The sequence below is a fragment of the Scomber scombrus genome, chromosome 6, assembly GCF_963691925.1.
Source record: "Scomber scombrus chromosome 6, fScoSco1.1, whole genome shotgun sequence".
NCBI lineage: Eukaryota > Metazoa > Chordata > Actinopteri > Scombriformes > Scombridae > Scomber > Scomber scombrus.
Genome location: NC_084975.1, coordinates 27,896,381 through 27,920,947, shown reverse-complemented (window position 1 = coordinate 27,920,947; position 24,567 = coordinate 27,896,381). Strand labels below are relative to the sequence as shown.

Sequence of the window (24,567 nt, the reverse complement as noted above, 5' to 3'; positions counted from 1 at the left end):
ACCTCTTTCCATGAAATGATTGTGAAAATGTGATTTATTCTTGATAGATAAAGTGTATATATTCTCAAAATTGTATTGATCAATCTCATTGCACCTGGTCAAAGGTGATTACTGATGTGTATAAATACAAAATAAAAAGAGGAATTTGTCTGACATCTAAATGATTCCAACTTTATGGGCGACCGTGTACATATGCCCACTGCTGCCTGTTTGTGTGTGTGCTATGAATAAAGAATTATAAAATAATTCTTGTATTGGCCCTGTGAGGCACATAGTAACCGAGTAAATAAAATATTGAATCAATGTGTTGGTCTGTTTGTCCTCAGATCCAGAGTGTGTCCCAGGAGCCGGGTACTCCGTCCGTCTCTCTGGTGTACGTGGTGAAGAACCAGGACGCAGTTCTCAACGGAACCATCTCCAGCGGCCTCCTCAACCAGCTGACCGCTGAGCTGGTTGGCTACTTCCTGTTCTACCCGCCCCTGGTCATCGCTGAGCGTACGTAACCCCACAATGCACCTTAGATGCTGAGTTTCAAGTCAGACATGAGCTATAAAGATCTAATTAATGATCAGTTTATTTGACTGTTATCTCATCCCAGTTGTCGGTCACCATTTCTTCATATTTTCAGAGAGTTCACTCATGTTTAACTGATTTCTTATTAAACAACATCCTGTACAAATGGAAGCTTACACAACAAAGTCAGCTGATTGGAATATATAAAAGAGCTGAGATTAAAGAATATCCACAGTATAGAGACTCTAATTAGGCCTGTCACAATAATTACGTTTAACAATTTATTGTACAATAATGTAATTATCAACATCATCATGTCTATATATGGATATCATTTTTTGACCTCAATATTGCCACACTTCACATTAGCAACTAAGAGGCTATTCATGTCACATTGGCTAAGCAAGTAGTTTCCTCCATTTCTCACTGAGTGGAGATTGCAGCAGCGAGTGGTGCCGCTTATATGGAATTAAATGTAAATAACTCTGTCCCTACCCATAATGGCAGTCTGTGTTTTTACAGAAGCGTAGCTCCCACTCTCCAAATGCTATTATATTATCATTATATCAGTGGTATAACATGATCTTTAAATGGCAATAATATCGTTTATCGCGATTATTTCTGAGACAATATATCGCCCATAAAAGTAGTTATAGTGACAGGCCTAGCTCTGAGTCTGCTGTAGAGATGAATACATGTAAAAAGTATTTAAAAGTGAACAAACTACATTATATATTTATTATATACTCACTCCTTTAATACGGATACTCTAAATGCATTTGACAGCTCATTATTATGATGGATACCAGCATACTACTTTATTCCATGTAGAACCCAAACTAGTTTGATGATCACAGAGCTTTTCATATTAAAAAAAACCCATTCATATGCAGATTAGCAAGTGAGGTCATCAGGCAGCTTGTCTGGATATTTGGAGCAGCCAGCAGCCATATGAGTTGGCACTACAGCCTGTGGACATTTCATTCCTCACTCACGCTCACTTCCGTACAATCACAGCAACAAAGACTGTTTCTTTTTGCTCCTTTGGCGACACATGAAGACGTGCTTAGCATTGTCTAAACAGACAACTAATGGTTGCCAGCCAACAAATTAGAGTTCAGTGAGGGTACTTAATAGTCATTCAATTGATGTACCTCCAGGTCATCTTCTCACAGGCACTGCTACATAATTATGATAAATGTATAATCATTCACAGAGGGCTGTAAAGTGAAAAATAAATAAATAAAAATTGCAATTATCTGTGAACGGAGCACACGGCTCTGACAGTTGAACATTTAATACAGTTATGTAATTAGATTAGCTAAATAAACAGACTAACGCATCAGCTTTTAAGTGCCAGAGCTCATTTCCATGACATTGTCAAAACCGACATAATTTATGGCTGCCATTAGAAGAGTTTCATCCAAAGTGACATTTAAGAGCCCCGAAGTACATCGCAAAACCGGATCTGTGTCGACATTCTACCAACTTGACATTATGTTGTCCTAATGGGTGTTACTGAAAACTCGCTCTGACAATCCAGAAAGATGCTCTCTCCATTAAAGTCGCGTTCACTTACGTTGACTTTTGAGACGTCGAAGTCTTTGTTAGAATTTTCATCATCTAACTTCAAAGTATTAGCTTCCTTTCTTACTCTCTCCCTCCTTTTTTTTGGCACCTTTTGCATGATTGCTCTCCGAGGTTTAGACGACACTACTAATCGACTTAGACACACTGATGCGCGTCTTGCATTAAAATATCATTACAACAATATAAAGTTTTGCCTTGAAGTGTGAGGGAGCCGTATTTTTTATAACTAGCTTGAGTGTTACCCTTAGGCTGTGAAGGTTGACTTGAAAACACAACAACAGGGATTGAGACTGTGCCCACATCCCATCTCCATGTGTTTTTATGAGCAGTAGAAGGAGAAGGAACAAGTGCTCAGAGCTGTGCTTTAATCCTAAAAAAGAATTTTGCACTCAAGGCTTTATTTCAGTCTTGAAAGGCTCACCAGAAAGAAGTCGGTGGCCAGCAGTGAAGGATTTAAATATTGACAGAGGAGGAACAAAGATATTTTGAGTTGAAAGTGGGGATGGGGCTGAACATGACCTTGTCTAACCTAGTGAGTCTCAGTTTGAGTTTCCATAGTGATGAGGAGACTGCTGCGGTTTGTTTTTCTTTCCGCTGAACTGGACATTAAGAAGATAGTCCAGTCTCCTCATGCTACTCATGCTAATTTTATAGTCATTACATAACAGTTGTTGTCCTGCTCCTTCTCTGTAACAATGCGCTGCTGGGCTGAGACAGACTAACATAGCATATGTAGGGTGCCTTCTACAACACTGACTGCTGAGAATCTTTGAGTCCACTGCAGGGCGATGCATGATTCATGACTTAGCGTATGTTTGACCTGCTTCTCAAAGGGGGGGGGGGGAATTCAGAATAACTCTATATTGTTCGAGCAAAGACCGCCCTCAGATTAATACTGTGGTCTCAAGAAATGTCAGGTTTCAGTCTTGTCTCCTACCAAATAAGTGTAGGCTATATAAGTCATCTGTCTGTTTTGGAGCTGCCTGGATAAAAACCACTAGCTATACATTTTATTTCAATAGAGGGTGAGGTTTTACTGCACAGTACTTAGAGAACAAAGTGGGCGAACAAAGAACACTATAATGTGAGAGTGTTGTTAGGTTTAGGGTGGTAAAACAGTTGAAAAGTGCCCTATCTTGTGCTTCAAGACAGCATTACCTTCCTTATCAGGGGAGGACACTGTAGGGAAATATATTGAATACATTGACATTTTTGCAGTTTAAAGTAGTTTGACATTTAAAAAAAATACACTTCTTTACTTTCATTCCAAGAGATAAATGTACCACTTTCACATCTTAGTCAATATCAAAGTGGAGCTGCAGTTGGAGTGTCTTCAGCTTCTGCTGTGTGAAACGGAACATATGGATAGGGTATACTGTAGAAAAAGCGGTTTGATCAGATCCTTCATATATCACCAGATCACTCAAAAGTGAACCTGGCTTAGCAATACAAAGTTGTAGAGCTATATAGAGCTTGTAGAGTACCTCCAACTCTCTCACTCACATTGTTACATCAGAAGACAGACACACCTCCTGATATATCCCTCTGCTAGCTGCTACAAGCAACGGTCTAGTGGGGTTTTATGTGATGGGCGGGATTAACTAGTTACCACTCGATTGGATATGTTTATGAATTCACATGTGAGTTCAAGATGAGTTGTAATTCTATTTTCTATTTTCTACAAAAAAAAATGCTTGCATGATTGTTTCCAAATTTAAAGAAAAATCATCTTAATAACACCTCTAAAGCAAAGAATAGTAATATACAAGTAACCAGTGATTTAGAGGGAGTTACATTCTGTAACTACTTCTTGGTGAATAACAGCTGGATTCAGTGACTTCCTGAAGTGTTATCATCATAGTGACGTCATCTGGCGACCACTGGAGACACTGCAAAGAAGTGCTGGTGAAAGGATAAACTGTTACCCATGAAGAAATAGTAACAACAACTAACGCCAGACTGGCTGTTGCCCTATACTTTTAGTCTTATTGCTAAACTAAGCCAAACATAGAGATAGTCTCCCATGTTTAGCTCCATATTTAATACTCAGACACGAGAGTGGTATTAATTTTCTCATCTATCTCTCAGAAAGAAATATGTTGAAATGTCAACTTATTCCTTTACTATATATGTACAATTATATACATTTTCTTATGTTGATAGAAACTGTAACCTATACCATAACATATAGGCTAATGCAAATTAAGTGTTACAGGTTTGACAAACAAAAGATGTACAACATTGTATTAAATGTAATGAAATGCATCCTTTTCGTAATGCAACACTGGGAATGCTTCCAGGACTAAACTAACATGGTGTTCAGTTACCTACGGTAGATGTAGTCCAAATTGGATCCATTTAGAGTAATCTTTTTACCGTCATTGTTTTCACTATCTGTCCCATGAGCAATCATTCTGTGATATGACATCTAATTTTGGCCAATTCAGACCCCTTCACCAGTAAACAGTGATTAATGCAGCAGCACACTTGAACATTGTGTTTGTTTTTACTCCCAATTATTAAAAGACATTACAAATGTAAGTGAAAGACTATAGCACTCATAGATGAGCCACAAAAGCCCTGTTTGTATTGCACTCCAGCCTCTAATGCCATCTGTGAGATTTTAAAAGGGCAAACAGCTGTACAAGTCCTATCATCTGAATCATGCCATAGGCAGTCTGTTGTCCATGCCCCTTGAATGAGCTAATTTTAGCCTGGTGAGATTAGATTAGTATCTATTTGTGTGTGTGTGTGCTCTCAACACCCATAGGGCTGAAACATCACACTTCACATAGTCACATCCAGACCCACTCGGCATCACCACGGAAACCTCGTCTGTTCTCATAAAAACAACTTATTTTACTTATCTCTGAAGGATAAGCAGATGTTTATAGCATCATATAAAATGATAATGTTAATTCATGTCCTGCCAGTGATAGGCGGTTGCTTGTCCAGATATGTACTTGTACAGACACATTAACAGTAGTTATACTGAGAGTGCAGATGGACCATCAATTCTCCAGTGATTAAAGCGCTCTGAATATCGACCTTCAGTGGATGTTTACATACAGAGGGGTTCATGTGGGCAGCCGCTTGCATGTCTACCACATGTAAACATTTAACTGGAGACTACTCTGTGCACGAATGAGCTGGAGATTCATTCATGATCTGTACTTTGCAGGATAAACAGTGCATGCTGCCACTTAGTTATAAAGCAGATGCAAATATATACATTGCTAAAAAGGAAATACATAATATTTTATTTCAGGATGGTGCTTTTGTTTGTTTGGTACTTGCAAATTTCTGTGGCTTAAACTTTCTTTATTAAAATATCATAACTCATTTTGGGTTGAATATATTTCTTTTTGTACTTTTCTACAATAAATAAGGACACAAAAACAGAAAACATTCAGAAGGAAATAGAGTAGTAAATTAGTTAATCATACTGGCCTACATTAATTACAAAGTATGGGGCTGGTAGGGTGTCTTGGTTTCCAGGTAGTGCATAAAAAACGTGGCGTTTTTAAGTGGTTTTGCAACTTGAGAGGCTCTTTAGCCGTTGAGTAGTAGTCGGTGCTTTCAATTTTCACAGAATTTTCACTTTCAATATTTTTCTCAATTTTTAGAAGGAATTTGCACTGTTGCTTTTAACAACAAAAAAAACTTTTTTATTTGGAGTTAAGTGGCTATAGCTGTGGTATTTTGAAAATGTGCATAGTAACAGTTGTCAATCAAGTATCTGATGCTTTTCTTTGCGGACGATATTTGAGTCTTTTTGCCTGTTCAGCCACACAATGGAAGCTTTTAGTGGCTTGCCGAAAATAGATCTTATTCTTTTTACTCCAAAAAAAACCCAGTTATTGAGAATATAAAAGACATCACTTCATGGATTTTTTTTAATGGACAAGACCAAGACTAATGGTTAAGGAAAAGAAAATAGAAGGCTCACTCAGCCTGGATGTAGCTTGGATGAGTGATAGAGAGAATTAAAAGCATTTATATTTTCATTTTTATTATTAGACTGGAGCAGGATCCTGTTCTGGGTCTTTTCTTTTTTGAGGGGAATTACGCCAGCTGGTGTGTGGATGAAAATCATATTTGCTTCCCTTGAGCTGCTCCTCTTGAGCAGATTCCGTAAACTGAATGAGTCTGAACCATAACACTTCAATGCAGTTCATCTGAAGTACTTAATGTGAACTTGTTTAAATTGAAGGAACGCTAAGTGAATGTAAATGCGCTCGTGTACAAACACAGGTGGGAGGCGGCAGCAGACAGGCAGACAGGCAGACAGACAGGCAGACAGGCAGCCAGGCAGACAGGCAGAGAGCTGACTAGATACACTGCAATGCCATTGACTTGAGCTGAACACAACTCTCGGCAGACAGCCAGCTCGGAGGAGTTGGGTGGAGACAGATGGTGAAACAGGCAGATGGGAAATAAGGAGAGATAGGTCGATGGATGAATAGGACATGGAGAGAGAGGCTGATGGACTGAAGGAGTGATGAGAGGTAGATAAAGACAGAAGGAGACAGTCAGTTGGACGGACAGGAGCGTGCGTTTTAGGAAAAGAATAGGCTAAGAGGTAAACAGGTAGAGAATGAGACAGGTACAGAGGCACGCATGCAGAAAGAAAAGGTGGGAGGCGGTGTAGATGGATTGAGGAAGTAGACAGCGAGAGGTAGGAAAGTAAAAGGGTGATAATGAAACCTGACAAGGAGTGTTTAATCGGATTTTATCATCTGTGCCGGGAGCTACAGCTAAAATTCTCCTTCTCTGCAGATCTGTCACCGCGCCACACAAACATACTACTGTTACATTCAAATGGCTCAAATGGATCCCTTAAAAGCTTTAAGTCCAATTGATCAAATGTAAACTTGTGTCAACGGTATAAAGATGCTTCAATCAAGGTTATTTTTAGAACTCAAAAAATACTTTTAAGGATTATAATGAGATAATTTAATGGGGGGTTTTTTATGTTGAAAGACAACTTATTTTAAAAGTACAACATTTTTTTTAACATCTTAAAGTACATCTGGAGGGCATGTTTGAGGGTTTTTCCAATTAGGTTTCAAAGTCTCGTCGAAGGCATGTAATCTCCTTTTGCCTTTTATTTAGTCATAATTGTTTCATAACCTTCTCAAAATATTTTCAAGTACTCTTGGTATATGTTTTTACACTAAAACCATTTTTCTTTACACTATTCTCATGTTGTTACAGGCTTGACACTTGCTAAACTTTGGTACAATCCACTCAGTGCATAACATATTTTACTTTATCATTATGTGGTAGTTCAGTTTAATACAAACACATATTTATAAAGCCTGCAGGTTTTTCTTGTACTTTCAGCTGTTGTGGTGGAAGGCCTCCTTTTCTTGAAGTTAGATGGATGGCAAACAGTGTTGTGTTGCTTTATTTTCGTATATCGTCCAACAAAAGTAGTTATCATGAAAGGCCTAGTTGTAAACTTTCATCTTATATCATTCAGGAAAGTTTGAAGCATGATGAAAAGGATGAAGCAGTCAGCATAAAGTCACATATTTTGCAGCATGTCAAAGCATAGTGTTGATTAACTATAAAAGACACATTAGTAATAGACATGCTAGCTAGCCTAGCAACATAAAAGCTACAAAAACAACCCATCATGCTCACTTTATAGGAGCGGTAGGAGCTGTTGCTGCTGTTATATATAATCAAGAAAGAAAGAAAGAAAAAAATAACACAATTCCTTTTTTAATGTGTTTCCAAAAAACTGCTGTCATCAATACAGGATTTTAGCAAAGAAACACTGGTTTGTTTTTTGGGTCTCTGAGTGTTCGATACTGTCATTTGTAGTCTGCAGCATGCAATGGATTTAAACGTCTTGGCAACAGAGCACAAACACAATACAATAATACACAGAGAACTGGAGGTGGAGGTTCAATACGGGCCCTGTGGCACCGTAACATGAGTCCTGATGTTACACAAAACAATTTAAGGTTTCAAGATGTACACTTAAACTTTGATGTAAAGATTTTGAAAAGGGTTATGAGGTAAATTTAAAAAGCTGGGTAAAAAATGTAGTAAGTACCATTTGTAGTTTTCCAAATCCAATTTTAGGCGTGGTTTTAATAATCTTTCTCTCTCTGCCTCTCTGTCTCTACAGCCCTTGAATACCATAATCTCAACACGTCAATGGCAACCAAGAACTATTGGGTGAAAACAGGTAAATTGCTCTTGCACACATACACGAATACACACACACACACACACACACACACACACACAGAGGCAAAAGTGCTACTGGGTGATCAGTGGTAATCAAGAGCCGCATCGATCGGACAAAACAGCAGTTGGTTAACTGCCCTGGCGCTCGCTGTTGCACAATTCAGCAGAATCGAATTTGCTCCCTACATTTCTCCTCCTTTGCTCCCTCACTTCCTCCCTACCTGTCTTTACACCCCCTCCCCCACTCGCTCCATCCCTCCCTCCCTCCCTCGCCTGCTAGCTCGCGCTCTCCGTGCTCAGAGTGTCTTTAGCTGCTCTGTTCCTGGGAAAACCTATTGATGTATAATTCACAGCTTCCTGACTGGGGCAGAGGGGGAGATCACTTCACATCACATCACGGCCGGGTGTGAATGACGCTGAAGTTCGTATGTGTGTGTGTGTGTGTGTGTGTGTGTGTGTGTGTGTGTGTGTGTGTGTGTGTGTGTGTAGTCTGTCCACTGCTCCCTCTCATTTATTGCCTCTAGTAAGAGACACACTCAGGGGCAAGATTGATGCAAGCAAACACCTGAATGTGTGTGTCTGTGTGTGTGTGTGGGTGTGGGTGTGTGTGTGTATGTGTGTAGTCTGTCCACTGCTCCCTCTCATTTATTGCTTCTAGTAAGAGATACACTCAGGGGCAAGATTGATGCAAGCAAACACCTGAATGTGTGTGTGTGTGTATGTGTGTGTGTGTGTGTGTGTGTGTGTGTGTGTGTGTGTGTGTGTGTGTGTGTGTGTGTGTGTGTGTGTGTGTGTGCAGACCGATACATGGTTGTATTTGTTTCTGTGTGTGAAATAGAGACGGACAGTGTTTGATTCTTGTATAACCTCAGCTGTAATATAAGTTTCTGGGTGAGCAGCTTTAAAATGGAAAGGACGATTCACCAGTCCAATAATGTCCCACTCATCTTCTGTCTCTTGTCTCTCTTTCTTTTTCTCCACCCTGCTCCTACTTGACACTCTACTTCCTTTCCCCTCACCCGTTTTCTCCTTCCCTCTCTCTGCTCTCCTCCTGTCTCATGTCTCCCTTACACCCGTCTCCTCTTTCACCCCTCTTTGCCTGCCTTAACACCTCTTCATCCTCTAAATGCCTCCTCTGTCCCCTCGCGTCTCTCTGCACAGTGATCCAAGACGTGGACAGCTCTTCCCTGGAGGCTAACTACCAGAGCTTTGCCAACCTGATGGAGCAGCGGCTGGCTGAGCTTTTCCTGGTGGCCGGCAGGCAGGGCTCTCGCACCGCACGTTCCCGGCGGGCCACCACTGTAGGGGGCTACACTGTACAGGTAGGTGGGAGGTGGGAGATTTTTTGGGTCATTGTGAGTATATCTGATGATGGTGGTGGTCTTATCGTTATATCAGTGGTATAAAATGATCTTTAAATGACAATAATATCACGTATCGCAATGATACGTGATTGATGAGAATGTCATGAGTTAGGTGGTGTTAAAAGTAAGGCAAATCAAAGTCTATTGTGATATTGAAGTTCATTCAACATCACAGTGAATCCTCTGGGGTCCATGAATGTGTGTACCAGATTTCACAGCAATCCATTAAATAGTTGTGGAGGTATTTAAATAAAGAAGTAAACGGCTCATGGGGCTGCTTGAGGAAATGTCAGGTTAATAGGGGTTGTCATCTGGAGACGCTGAATGTCTGTACAAAGTTTCATGGTAACAAAAGTAATAGAAAAGTTGTTGGGTGGTGGGCCGACTGACTGACAGAACAATATTGCCATCCTGATCCTGGACCCATGCCACTAGCATTACTAAAAATATAATATTATTATTTAACTTTAACTTATTCTTTAAGTGTCACTTAGAGCAGCTTGGTTACTGTTCATTTCAGTACCCAGGACAGCTACAGAATCAGCACCCTGGACAGCGCCCTGACAGTTATGAGCAGGGACTCTTTGTGCTGATGCTTTCAAGGACCCTCCGACATCTGAAACCACTGCAGACGAACAGTGCTTCCATGAATTATGTTGATTAATTTGCGGTCAGTTTGTCTTTGAATGCACCTGCAAGGACAATCCCTCAAAACAGTCCTTTCTTTGCTACACAACAATATCAAATGGATATTGATTGTAAGGAACTCAAATAAATGTGATGAATTAACTTGGATTGATTTCTTTTTGAGAATGAGATGAGGACATTGATCTTATTGAAGTAAATAGGAACATTTCCCATCTTGTTGAACTATTTTGTTCATGAATTGAAGGTCCTCATAAGTGTGCACAGTATGTTGTTTCCTGCACAGTGTCCCATATTGTGCAAATTAAGACAACGATTGACTCCTCCTGGACTTTATGCCTTACACACCCTAAAGGATTTATGGGAAGTCACAGATGACCAGTTTAACGGCTGGAAAGAAGGAGGAGGGAAAGGCTCAGAGGGATATAGAGAGAGAGAGGGTGGAGGAGGGGGGATGTAGTCAAAGGAGAAATCATCCAGCCATTTAATAACACACATCCCTTCTTTTTATGACAAAATCAAATTACCAGACTTGATTAAACCGTGTGATGTGTTCGTCAAATTAAGAAAAGAAAAAAAAGGTGTTTGATGTATGATGAAAGGAAAGTGAGATTTGAAGTGACTCAGTTATCCTCGAGTGTCTTCCCCAAGTGTAGTTATCTCGCAGCAAATGGCTCGGTGCGATCAAAGCAACAGAGCTGATTCTGCATTTCGATTGGGCCGCTGTAGATACAGCAGGGGATTTTGAAACTGTCGGTGAGGGGATAAAAAGGGACTTTGCATAGAATCTGGCCATAAATTATATGTATAGTTAAAAATAAACCACGCTTAAAGCATTATTTTGACCGAATGACTTCAGAGTGGAAGCAAAAGTCATATAAAAATACAAAATGTAAACGCTATATTTCTCCTCTTCTAGATGGTGAGCATACGTCGACTGCCTGGTCCCAAGAAACCAGCAGAGATGACGTACTACGCCCAGCTGAACGGAGCACCCATCACTGGAACCAACGCTGCCAAGACCCTCAGCAGTCTGGACTCCCAGACCATGGCTTTGACCCTGGGCTACTTCGTACAAGTGCAGGCTGAGCGTAAGCTGGTTATCTTACTGTACCAGTGTCATGTAGTTGACATGATTACACATTATACGTGTTAGGAAGCAAGCAAGTCAGGCACAAGAGGAGGAACAAACCACTTTGAATGTTAACATGCAGTTCTTCCTGGTCTCATATAAACTGATGTCTTATTCAGAAACTGAGTTACCAATGAGCACACTGAGCACACTACCATGACTGACAAAGAGACAAAAGAGGAAGCATTTTTTCTTCTGTCTGGCCAGACAATGAACACACAAAAAGAAGACGGAGCAAAAGGATTACAATAACATTAGCTGTAGTCAGTTTCTCATTTTAATCCAAAATATTATGAATAATATATTACTTCACAGTGTATAACACACAGTGCATAATGATGAGGTGAACAAGTAGATCACTTAATGCATATAGATAATCCAATATTTAGGCTCACTCTTTGTAGAATGCCATAAAGAATATATATAATAGCAGATTATTACAGTGTGAAAAAAATACACTCCTATCCTCTACAATAATAATAATAATAATAGTAATAATAATGATAATAATAAGAACAAACTTTATTTATATAGCACCTTTTATATAAGGGATGTAGCTGAAGGTGCTTGACAGAGAAAAATGAAAATACAATAAAAATAAAACAGCAAATTAACAAATAAAAATAATACAAATAATCAAATAAAAATTCAAAAAAGAATACATTTGCAAAATAAATAAATAAACACTAATTACTAACTACACTAATTAAAAGCCACATTAAATTAATATGTTTTCAGCTACCGTTTAGAAAAATGTTCACTGACAATATATTATTGTTATTAACTCCCATGAAAGGAAAACCCAAATCTCATTTATTTAGACTTTTATTATAATGTTTCTGAATGAATGCATAATAATTACTGGATGTTAAATTGTAAAATCGAACTATATTCTGCAGAAAACAAGCGTAAAAATAAGAGCAGTGCAGTATGTGAACTCTTTCCTGTTTTAGATATTTGCACAGATCATCTTTTCATATTACTATTCATGTTTTGCATTCAGATGATACACGGATATTATAGATTCACTGTCGACTTTCACAGACCACAGCTCTCGTTCAACAGCCGTTTCAGAGACGCCTCGCTGCGGAAAACATTTGCAGTTAAAATGCTCCTTTAGAGTTTATCTGCTGAACTCAAGCGTAACATTCTTGGCTTCCTGAGACATTCTGTAGCATTTGGGGTTTTCCATAAATTTCCATAATGAACTTTGTATCCAATAAAGCTTCAGAATGTCAAGCCATATTCAAATTTGTACATTTAAAATGTAAAAGATTGTTACGGACTTTGTTCCCGTGCTGTTATCTGATGTTGAGTTTAAAAGATTGGAGTTAGGAAAATATATTTATTCAACTTTACAGCCGGATGTTCACACTGTAGCTGCTGGAGAGAGGACACAGGGTACCCCCCCCCCCCCCCCCCCCCCAAAATAATCTATAATTAACAAACTGGAGAGATACCAACAACCATCAGAGCCCCTTCACAGCTCCTCTTAACAACGCCCGGGTCGAGAACGGAAGAACGGAACACAGCGTTCTTATAACATTTATTGAATTTACCTTCACAGGTTCGGAGCAAACAAAATACATTAGTCCCTAAAATGAAAACAACATCCCTCGGGCGCACTGGTTTGTGACAGAGAAGCTATAAAAAAATGTTTTTTTAAGTTATTAGGCTGATATTCAAAACTTAAGATTTAAGGAAGTTTTTCAGGTTGTACATTAAAGCATATTTCTGTATCTAGAGTTCAAGCCTATAAAGGAATTGTCTTTTATTAAATTTTCATGTGTTTTACAGTATTTTTGTAACAAGGTTAGAGGTGCTAATAGGCAGATTTATTACGTTTCTAGCTTATCTTGGGTCGCTTCGTGGTTCAGTTGCTCAGGAATGATTGAATTTAATATCAGATGCTAACAAATGATCCTTGTGTGTGTGTGTGTATGTGTTTGTGTGTGTGTGTAGCTGTGGTAAAGACGCCGCCCAGCAACCTGTGGATCATGGCCGTTCTGACGCCTCTCTTCTTGCTGATGGTGGTGATCATCATGGTGGCCTTCATCCTGTGCAAGAGGAACAGGGTCATCTTCAAAACCGGCGCCTTCCGGTCTTTCAAAACACGCTCCAAGGTAAGACTTGTCACACTCGGTCATACATCTCCCCCTCTTCTTTTCATTCTTCTCCTTTTTCTTCTTCTCTCTTCTTCTACTATTAAAACCTTAAAAAAAAATCACCTCACTCCAGGGGGTTGTTGTAGCATATATCCCATTGACTAATTCTACTGTGAACATTTTGAACTGGGATTACATAACCTGAATCTAATCTGAATATATGACACATCGCTCAGCAAACCGATTGTGTTAAGTCGTTCCTTCAGGTCAGAGCAATGGAAGCCCATCTGTGCGGGCATCACTCATTTGTTTTCTCGCTGCCCAATAGCCCGTGGTCATTGCTAATCATGCATGCAAAAAAGACTAATCGGCCGAGAGGAAATGGGCAGGGCTCAGTGTACTGGAAGTGAACCTTAGGGTAGTGTTGGCCCTTTTACAACCGTAGCGTTCGCTCACACACACACTCGGAGTTAAATAACAATCAATTGTTTCAAACGAGCATGTGCGTACGAGATATACCTACCAGCTGGTTCCAACAGGTCAGGGTGTTCTACTGGAACGCGGCACACACGCCCGAACAGCAGCTGCTCGTGTCGCTGCAGTCAGTGAAGTGGTAAACAAGCAATAAGCCGGCCGCGCTCGTTTTTTTTTTTTTATGAAGAGGCTCTCGACGAATCTCGGCTTTGTTCACAACATTATAATCTTTAAATTTGATACCATGATTAGATTTCCACTCCAGTGAGATTTCCTCTAATTGGCTGCACAAGCACTGAATAACCCAGCTGTTGACCATGCTCCGGGTTAAAGTCTTATACCGGTCAAGCTGTTCACACACACATTTTTCATAGGACTCTTCCCTAATGGACCAATACACAGACTAATTCTATCAGCAGATCAACGAGGACTTACTGAGTCCTTCCTCAACTGATCAGTTTTTTTTTAAACAGGCAATGTTTCTAGTGCCTCTGACAAATATCCTGACTCAACTAGCTGTAATATGTACCAGGCTGACATCAAAATGTACTGAAAGAGAATCAAAAGTGAATCATTAAGATGTATTAAGTAAATATCTGAGGTGTTATATTGCTTTACTGTAAACCAGCTTTTAAGAACTGATAAAAAAAACATTTTATAGAATATGATGAATACAACATGTTTGAATGCTGGTTTTGAATATATTTAATAAACACAGGTCAAATGTGTAGATTTGAGGAGCACCTTGGTAGTCAAGTGGTTATCCTGCATGCCACATAATGGTAGCATCCCTGGTTCAGTTTCAGTAAGGGACCTTTACTTCAGGTAATTCCCCTCTCTCTCTCCCTGTTTCCTGTCGACCTCTATGCCACCCACTGTGAAATAACGGCAAAAAAGCCCTAAAATTAGTCTAAAATCTTACATTTACATATATAAAAATGTGTCTCAACTGCACAAAACATTTTAAAAAATGATTTCTATTTGTATATACTGTGGGTCACATTAGGAAAAGTCCGGCTAAAATAAATATGTAAAGGATGTTTTTACAGCTCTTGAATGTAAAAAAAATTGGGTCAAATTTGACCCTGAACAGTCTGTAAGGGTTAAAAGCTGTCTTAATGTAAAACTGCTTGTTTGTAGAGACGTTGCTATGTTCAAAGATATCATTTGTTGAGAACAGTGTTATCCACACAGATGGGAATGACTTCCAAAACTACAAAAAATAGACCCAAGTTGTTCCTTTATTCCTTTAACCTGGTCAGTTTTAATTAAATGTCTTATTTCTATTCTATTCTATTCTATTCTATCCTTTTCTATTCTATTCTATTCTATTCTATTCTATTCTATTCTATTCTATTCTATATTAACCCCTCCCTGACCTTGTCCCTCTGACTCTCTCTCTGTTTAGACCTCATATCGAAGGGAGGGCAGTTACCACCACCAGGTATTCACTAAGAGACTGGTGTGCTGGAGGACTGACTGAGTGACTGATTGAATGTATTCATGAATGAATGAATGAGTTACTGGTTTGTTTTGCTGATTTTGACTGACTGACAGCTGATTTGATCAGCTCGTGCACAACTGCCTCGTCAGCTGCTTTTTGCTGTATATGTGCTGCCTGTCGTTGTTGCTGGGTAAATTCTTGCATGTGGCTACCGTGCTGTGGACATGACTTACTCCACCATCCTCATTTCCATTGGGAGATCAATAAGAGGCAGGACAGAGGGGTGTGGGGGGAGGGGGGGGGGGGGGGTAGTGAAAAAAACAACAACCTATAACAGGGGTGTTAAATTCACAACCACGTTCCTCAAGATTTAAATTGTTTAAGTTTGTCTTCGAGCGGCTCGATTAACGAGGAGGCGCTTGCTCGTAAAAGAAGGGAAATGAGCTCAATTCTATCGGCCAGGAGAAGCCATTTTTAACCTCATAAACATAAAAAGCAAAAAGGAAGCTCAACACCTGCGAACCAAACCAATCTTTTTTTCTTTTTTTTTTTGCATCCATAAAAAGTGACTCAAGCTTGTGTCATCAACCAAGACTGCCTCTCCTGCCAGCTCCTTTTCCCTTTTCGAGCCAGTCGTTTTATCCTCCTCTCCTCGGATGAAGCAACTCTTTCTCATCCCACAGTGGCTCAGCAGAAAGCACCGCACAGACTCCTAACCCATTTTTTTTTTAAATATGAGTTTCCACAGGATTATGCCAGCTAGATTATCACGGCCAGACCCTGACCAGAACAGCGACGGCCGCAGACGACAGATAAAAAAAATACAAGAAACGTTCAAATTCCAGATGCAGTCTGAGAACCGTGCAGAGGGCCGTCCCTGTGGTTACTGTTGCTGTGGAGGAGCATGACAGCTGATTTGTGTGTTATTTTAGTCCAGCCTTTTTCCATCCTCATCCCTCGAGAGGCAAAGTAAGAGGCAGGGAAGAATGGAGGGATGGATGAGTGAGTGGGTTTTTTTTTTTTTGGTAGTGGATGTAACACAACAGCGCAGCAGGGTGTAAACACCCCAACATTAGCGTGTGAAAATAAATGTACGTGATGTGCGTGTTGTCCTCCTTTCTGTATTACATTAACATTTCAGTTTTCAGAGCTTCGAGGTTTTGTTTGCTTTCACAATCATTTGTAAACATTTAATGTTACTTCTGTTTTGTTTTACGAGAGACTGCATGAAATATTAAAGAGTCCCGAAATACAGTTTGTGATCTCACAAGTGGTGCAATGAGGATACATTTGTTGCTTTTATCCATGCTCTTATTTACCCTCTTACAATCCTGAGCAGTGGCATGGAGAGCAAATGAGATGAATATTTTACATGTGGGATTTGGTTTGAGAGGAGCTTGTGGCAAGTTATAGTTAAACACTAACAGCTGATTAAAAGTTTGTCTTGATACATTTCTAAAAAGTGCACATATGTACATTAAAACAGTTCCTACTGTCCATTCTGACTGCACAGTGATGTGTTACTTTTTCAAATTATAAAAAATATTGATTTCAAAGAATTAAAAACAGCAATATATGTATTCAGTAACATGTTAAATAGTAAAAAATGAGGAAAAAATCCTCCTGAGCAATAATCCTAAAGGTCTGACTTCAGATGTAACCTCCTTTGTAATCAACATTTTCATCAGTAACTGTAATTTAATGACACATTTTTTCACAATAACTATAACAGATTACACTTACATTTATTTTGTAATTAAATTCAAGTGATTCCAGTGTAAGAAACGTGGGACAAAATCCACAGTCCTTCCTTCAGTTTAGAAAACATGCATTTTAAGACAATAGTTTGACATTTCGGGAAAGCTTAGTTCTATCAAAAGATTTTTTTAAAATCTGTCTAGCAACACCTTCAAAGCTCATGTTAAGTCTCTCTTATTAAATCAATATAAAGCTTTTTGTTGGACAGAGCCAGGCTAGCTGTACCCCGCCTTGTTCCAAGTCTTTGTGCTAAGCTAACACGACTGCCAGATGGCTCCAGTTACATCTATATGTCAAACTATTCTGTTAAAGTTCAACTGAAGCTGACACGAGACTTCAGCAGTTCATATTGGGGAGAACTGAGTGTGTATCTTCCAAAGTCTACAGTCTTTGTAGTGCAAAAATTCTCTCTTTGTCTTTTCCCCAGACAGTGTTTCCTTGCTGAGCAGCACATTGCAGGATTGTAACATGAAAGGGAATTTCATACTGAAAAGACTGCATTGTTGGAAGATACCCACTTGATTTTAAACAATTCTTTTGGCTTTCAGAAAGATTTTTCAGCCAATATGAAGAGAGAAAGAATTACAGTAACCAATGGGGCTTACAATGTACTGTACAAAAGGGCACGGGTATTATATTAGAAAAATACAATACTCACCTTTGTACTATACACTCTTACTTATGCGTATATACTCTCCTCAAAGCTGTAGTCTACCTCAGTGTGTGTGTGTGTGTGTGTGTGTGTGTATTTGTCTCTGTGTGTTTGTGTGTTTGTGTGTGTGTGTGTGTGTGTGTGTGTGTGTGTGTGTGTGTGTGTGTGTGTGTGTGTGTGTGTGTGTGTGTGTGTGTGAGGCCTGTCCCATGAATACTAACTCGACCTAAGCAGAATAATAGACTCAATCAAGTTGATCACCTGTGTGTGTTTGTTTGTGCATGAATGTGTGTGTGTGTGTGTGTGTTGTGTGTGTGTGTGTGTGTGTGTGTGTGTGTGTGTGTGTGTGTGTGTGTGATCTGCTCCCAACCCACTCGGTTATCAGTCACCGTGCAGGACAAGCCAAAGCTGCAGATCAATACTGTGTTTTCTATGAGGTCTGCATGTGTGTTGAAGCATTAAACAGTGATTCTGCAGACTCCAGCTGACTTCATCACTCTGCATGTCTGCCGTAGAGCTGGAACATTCTTCAAAATGGCTTTTACTCCCTCTGTGCCTCCGCGTATAAGGCGTGAAAGCCTCAGATAGCCGGCTTCCATGTGAAGCACAATAGAGGTGGAATCAGCAGAAGTAGAAGCAATCCATTTTTCATTTGTTAGCTGCTGAATGAAAGTACAATGCAGTGGCTGACATTTAAAGGACTTGAGGTATTTTGCAGCATTGTGCATCAACCTGTTCAAGGAGGAGTTTATCTAACTGGTGGTAATAATAAGAATATTCATTTATTCACTTCATTTATATAGCGTTTTTCAGTACAAGTTACAATGTGCATTACAAACAATTGAAAAAGACAAAAAGTTAATGATATATTATGATAAAATATAATGAAAGGTAATAAAACAAGTAAAATCATTTTTAAAAACAAGTATAATATAGTGAGTTTTAAAAGAGATTTAAATAAAGACAATATGTTAGCTTCCCTGATCTCTAGTTTGAAGGTTTGACCGAGGAATGGCCAGGAATGACCTACCAGAAGATCTTGGGTTGCATTCAGGCTCACAGGAGGTCAACTATATATTCTGGAGCGAACCCTCTACAAGCCTTAAAAGTGATCATTAAAATTTTAAAATGCACTCAAAGACAGACCGGGAGCTAGTGAAGTGATTTTTTTTTTTTAAACTGGTGTGATGCGTTTTCTCCTGTTGGACCTGATTATAAGGCATTTTTACTCAGCCAAAGTTTATTGAGGTTTTGTAATGTGAGGCATTCGAAAAGTGCATAACAATAATTTAACAAGGGTGTCTAAGGTCTTGTCAGATAAACATGATCTGATCTTTGAAAATGTTCTTAGTTGTAAAGAACATGATTGGACATTAGAATTAATCTGCTGGTTGAAGTTAAACTCAACCTCAGTCAAAAATACTGAGGTTTTTGCAAATCGATACCAAGTAGTATCAAAACGTCTCCTGTCAAACGATACCTGCAATCAATCCTTTTTGCACTTGGACTTGCTCACAGCCAATCAAAGCGTTCTTCGATTTAATGTGACATGTGATTGGTCCACTGCCACAGCAACTACAACAAGTCTGTGGTGACGAAGTCGTGGTGAATTTGAGTTAGCACGCCGCCTAAACACTCTAAAGTGTGGCTACACTACACGCCTGTTACCTCGGATAAAAGCAAAAATGTTTTCAGTTGGTATCGGTATCACTTTAAAGGTACTTGGATTGGTAGTGGTATCGTAATTTTTTAACAATACCCAGCCCTAATTATTGATATCTGCAATGCACATGTGGAGGTTGTTTAATTGAGTGTTGCATTAGTGTCAAAGGACATATAAAATTGTGTATCGTCAGCATAGAACTGAACTGAAATTGTGTTTTTTAGTATTAAGATCAAGTGGTAGCATGTAAATGAAAAATAGTAAGGGCCCTAGAACAGATCCTTGTGGAACTCCATATTTTAGCGACACTGAAATTCCTATTTACCACACAATGACATCATAACCAATATAAAACCAAACCGTAATGCCCAACCGTTACTTATAACTTCCAATTCAAATACTGTGATCATCAGTGTCAAAAGCTGCAGATAGATCCAATAGGATTAATACTGTGTGTTGACCACAGTCAGCTGCTAAAAGTAGATCATTTTAATCCCTTAAGAGTGCAGATTCTGTGCTATAACTTGCTCTAAAACACAATTGAAAATTACTCTGACACCGCTACCATTCATGAAGGAGATGATCTGCTCTGCTATGAGACATTTGCAAGGAATGGCAGTATTAAGATTGGTTGGAAATGATTAAGGGTCATACCTATTTGCACCCTGATCTCCCCTGCTGTGTACCTTATTTTACTTATTAAATGTAGCGACTCTCTGGGACATTTTTTTGCATGCAGCTCTGTGCCGTGCTTCCGCCATCCGCCCTGCTAGAGCTGAATTTAAATCAATATGGCCGCAGGGGGAGTAGAGCATCTCATCCATCTGCTGTACCTCATCAAGTTGCTGTTGGCTGTTGCACCGAATTCAAATTATACAAGACGAGAAGCTTCTGTTTGGTAGTGCAAAGCAAGAAAAATAAGTGTGGATAATACCACGGTGCAAGCGGGGTCAAGCCAGCAGTCGCTTTGCACAGCATAGGAACTGGTGTCGCGTGGTCTTATTCTCTCTCTCTCTCTCTCGCTCTCATCCTGTCTCCCGCTCTTTCCCTCCATCACTTTTCTAAATGGATGTGGAGTTATACCGCCATCCATCTCTGACAGAATGATCAGAGGCACAATCCCCCGTCTGCAGCCAAAGTCTTCATTAAACTGAGCCGCTCATACAAGATGAAAGATGGCCATTTGTTAAGTCAACACGCTGTCAGTGGGCATACAGTACAAAGAGAGAGAGACAGCGAGAGAGATGGTGGTGGAGATGAGGGGAAAGAGAGAGGATTAGAAAGAAAGGTAAAGAGAATTAGGAAAGATGGATGTTTGAGAGTGAAAAGAGATGGAAAGAATAAAACCTCAGTGTGGTAATACGGGAGAGTCGTGAGATGTCAGGCGCGCTGTTCAAGGTTACGCCCGTCGGCCATGTCATTTCTGAGAATCCATACTGTCTCCATGTTTGACAGCCATTACCCATCAGCCACATCATGACATCTCTTTAACTGTCAATGTTAAGTGTGTGTCAGGTTGCTGCTGTCAGTTCAGAACCTCTGACGCCACGTCCAATGTTTGCCTCTCAATAATCCATAGTGCATATTGGTGCCGGGTTATATTTGGAACAGCGCATTTTAATTCACCACTTCCCTCCTCCCTAGTCTGCTGCCCTTTTCTGTGCACGTCATAAACACACACATGCACACACACGCACGCACACACACACACACACAGCTCAGCTTCCCAACCTCTCTTCAACCTGTGAACAGCACGAGGCCATAGGCAAATGAATGTTTGCACTCTACATACATCTTTCACACGAAAGAGCCACAACTGTCACCATACATCACTTGGGCTGGTAGAGGATGCACACACACACACACACACACACACACACACACACACACACACACACACACACACACACACACACACACACACACACACACATAATATATTTATGCCATGGGGAAAGGAGCCTATCCTTCCTCAGTCTCTCTATTGAATGTGCATGTTGCCTATATGAGCATGTATCATTTTCCCCGACACTTAGCCATGGCTGTAGCCACGTGTGTCTGAGCAAGCGGACGGCACAGTGGTGTGAATGACTGATGAATTATTAACCATGTCGTCAGCCGGATGCCCACGCTGCCTCACCTCACATGCACTCAGGATTTAGCATACATCATCAAATGCGTGAGGCGTCCCATTTTTAGAGCCGCTCAAAAAAAAAGGGCGAGGCAAAAAAAAATCAGGGTTCATCTGCTTTGTTGTGTAACCTAAAAAAAAAAGGGTCTTTCTACCCCCTACCCCCTCTTTTCCCCCTCACATTTTCTATTCCGTAAATTGAAAGGCATTTAGAAATACAAAGTACGTGCCCAGGCCTTAGAGGCTTTAGCAAAACACGTCTTCTTTGCTGTTCTGTCTCTTTATGCCCAAACCCCTGACTTCAAAGGTGCTGTTAAGCTTGCTTTCTTTATTTATTTTCTCAACTTTTTTCATTATGCCAGCTGCAGTGTTTGAAGACTGATAAAAACTGGTTTGGGGAGGTCCATCCAATTACCTTTATCTGTAATAGCAGTAAGACTTATCTGAAGGTTTTTCTTTAATATTCAGGAGACAGTGTTGCGTTGGCTGTAAGCAACTCTTTATCCAGCCGGGTCAGTTGGTCCTCTGCTTTAACTGGAATGAAAATCTTGAAGCCACACTTTGAAGAAATGTGCTGTTTATCAAACCAGCGTCACAATAGACGTAATCAATATATTGCTTTTTATACTGTATTAAGATATTGAGAGTGGTTTATGATTCCATTTTTAAACGCACACAGTTTCATCCCCAACTTTAATGTTTCAGTGTGTCAAATCTATGACAGGTACTATTCCATTCATAGGCTTTGCCATTTTGTATTCATTCACATCTGGAAGAACACATTGAAACAGAATTTCCATTAAAATATTCATCAGGCTAGCTTTCCACTCTGACAGCTCCAAATGCCAACAAGAGGCAACTTCAACAAATGAAAAAATCATGGCATGACGTCAAATAACTGCACAGAACAGGTTCGCTTTTACTGCCTCAACCATGCCAGTGATGCTTTTTTACTACTTTTTTACTAGTTAGATTTTATAGCAGTAATAGAGTGAAAAAAGAGCTTGTGATGGTGACTCCAAAATGTTCCTACAAGCACCGCTAAAGCTCTGTAATTAACATGTTATATCTCAAAACAATTAATTTTACATGCTGACACAGTTCTTGTGAATCTACAGCATCTTATTTTGGAGGAATCGGACACATTTCTCTAACTGCACCCTCGACTTGTGATCAGTGTCTGTTTGTATATAAAGTCATAGAATGCATACAGACTAAATGTCCACAGTATGTCAGTCTGACTGTGGTTTGCTTAGCTGTTTGCTTTCATTGTTGAGTTAATCTTTTGACTCCATACCATTTGACACTCTCTTACCAACATTGCTGCAGTTAGCGCTACACTTTGCTATGTTCCTCTGAACCATGCGTCATGGTGTAAGTGCTGTATTTCTGTGGCTGCTTTACTGTCATTGCCCATTACTGCAGGTGATACATTTCTCATTAGTCTATCTGTAATAAAGATGGAAAACTGTACCATTGTGTTGCCTTTTTGCTGTCTCTGCATGTGCTTTACTTCCTAGAAACTGCTGCTTGGTTTTTTAACGTGTCAAGTTGCTTTTGGTCTATCCATCCAACATGCAAATTGAAAATTAAACCCATTCTCTCGAAACAAAAGCTACAGGCCATTTTTCAGTAATTCCTCATTGGATTAGGAATAGAAATACTAAAGCACATCTCAACCATCATTTTGCAAATTTGATGGATTGATCAAAAAGATGCAAATAAATTAAAAAAGCGTTTCTGACCCTCGGTGCGTGTCCATTCTTTTCCCTTCCAGCCTGTCCAGGGCTTTGACTACGCCAAGAAGCACATGGGTCGAACGGATGAGACCGTCTCTGTTACCAAGGAGACGCTGGTTTTGGGGCTGCCTGTGCGAGATGCTCCATTGTCAATGTCGTTGGATAAGAAGGTCCACCAGGATGGGACCGCCAGCAAAAGGCCCCCGTCTGCTGACATACACAAAGGAGGGTAAGATTACACACTGACCTATTTGTATGCTTACATGTTTGGTTGTATCGGTTCTTGTTTGTTTGTTTATTTTAGATCAGTTTATTAGTTTGGCATAAAACCAGTAAGGCAGTAAGGTCTATCTAACTTGGGTATCAGCAAGTCAGTGTGATTCACTTTAGATATGTTACATATGAATTTGTGTATTTTTTAATTGGTCATTACATCAAGAAACCCTCAACCTTATTTCATTCAAGTGTGATAATTTGGTTAGATATCACAAAGATATTACTACATAATAATAATAATAACAATAGTAATAGTAGTAGAAGTGGAGGTGGAGAGTAGGGACCAAGGCTGGATATTTGGGTCCGATGCTGATACCAATATTAGTGAGTTAGAAAAATTCTGATATGATGTCACCTGTTACAACTGGTAAGAAATCAGAGATTATTGATCCTGATATATTGATTGTATCAGAGCTTATTGCTGAAAACAGGCTTAATGAGAGAGTCATTGTTTTCTAAGTTACCTTAGACTTTTTTTTAATGTTAATAATATAATAAATATATTGATCAGTGCACCTTTAAAAAAAAAAAAAAATACACTACATTAATACAATCCAAAACTTATTGTTGAAATCAGCTTTCAAAACCTTTTTTGTTAGTGATTTTATATCCAACCTATTAATTATGTTTTAACCAGCAAATGAAAAGCAAATGTTTTTCGGGCCCTTATTTGATTTGGAAACATCAGAGCCACCACCAATTAGCATATTTAAAGACTGGGTCCAGAATTTTATTTACTTAACAGTATTTTTTCAAAACACCAGCAGTTGGCTGGAGGGAAATTTGAGGATTATGGTGTGTTGTTGGATGTTGCATCAAAGTCGTCTTTAATGAGTAACTGTGCTAAGTGCCAGTGAGAGACTGAGGCGAACAGAGG

General features: G+C 39.5%; 1 protein-coding gene across 1 annotated transcript in view; it reads left to right on the top strand.

Annotated features, from left to right (window-relative positions):
* Positions 1-24,567, top strand: part of kiaa1549la (KIAA1549-like a) — a 98,497-nt gene that overhangs the window by 52,162 nt on the left and 21,768 nt on the right. The window contains exons 7-13 of the mRNA XM_062421307.1: positions 327-495; positions 8,246-8,305; positions 9,469-9,629; positions 11,236-11,407; positions 13,411-13,571; positions 15,436-15,471; positions 23,453-23,643. Coding sequence (XP_062277291.1) covers positions 327-495; positions 8,246-8,305; positions 9,469-9,629; positions 11,236-11,407; positions 13,411-13,571; positions 15,436-15,471; positions 23,453-23,643 — 950 coding nt within the window. The remainder of the gene's footprint in view (positions 1-326; positions 496-8,245; positions 8,306-9,468; positions 9,630-11,235; positions 11,408-13,410; positions 13,572-15,435; positions 15,472-23,452; positions 23,644-24,567) is intronic.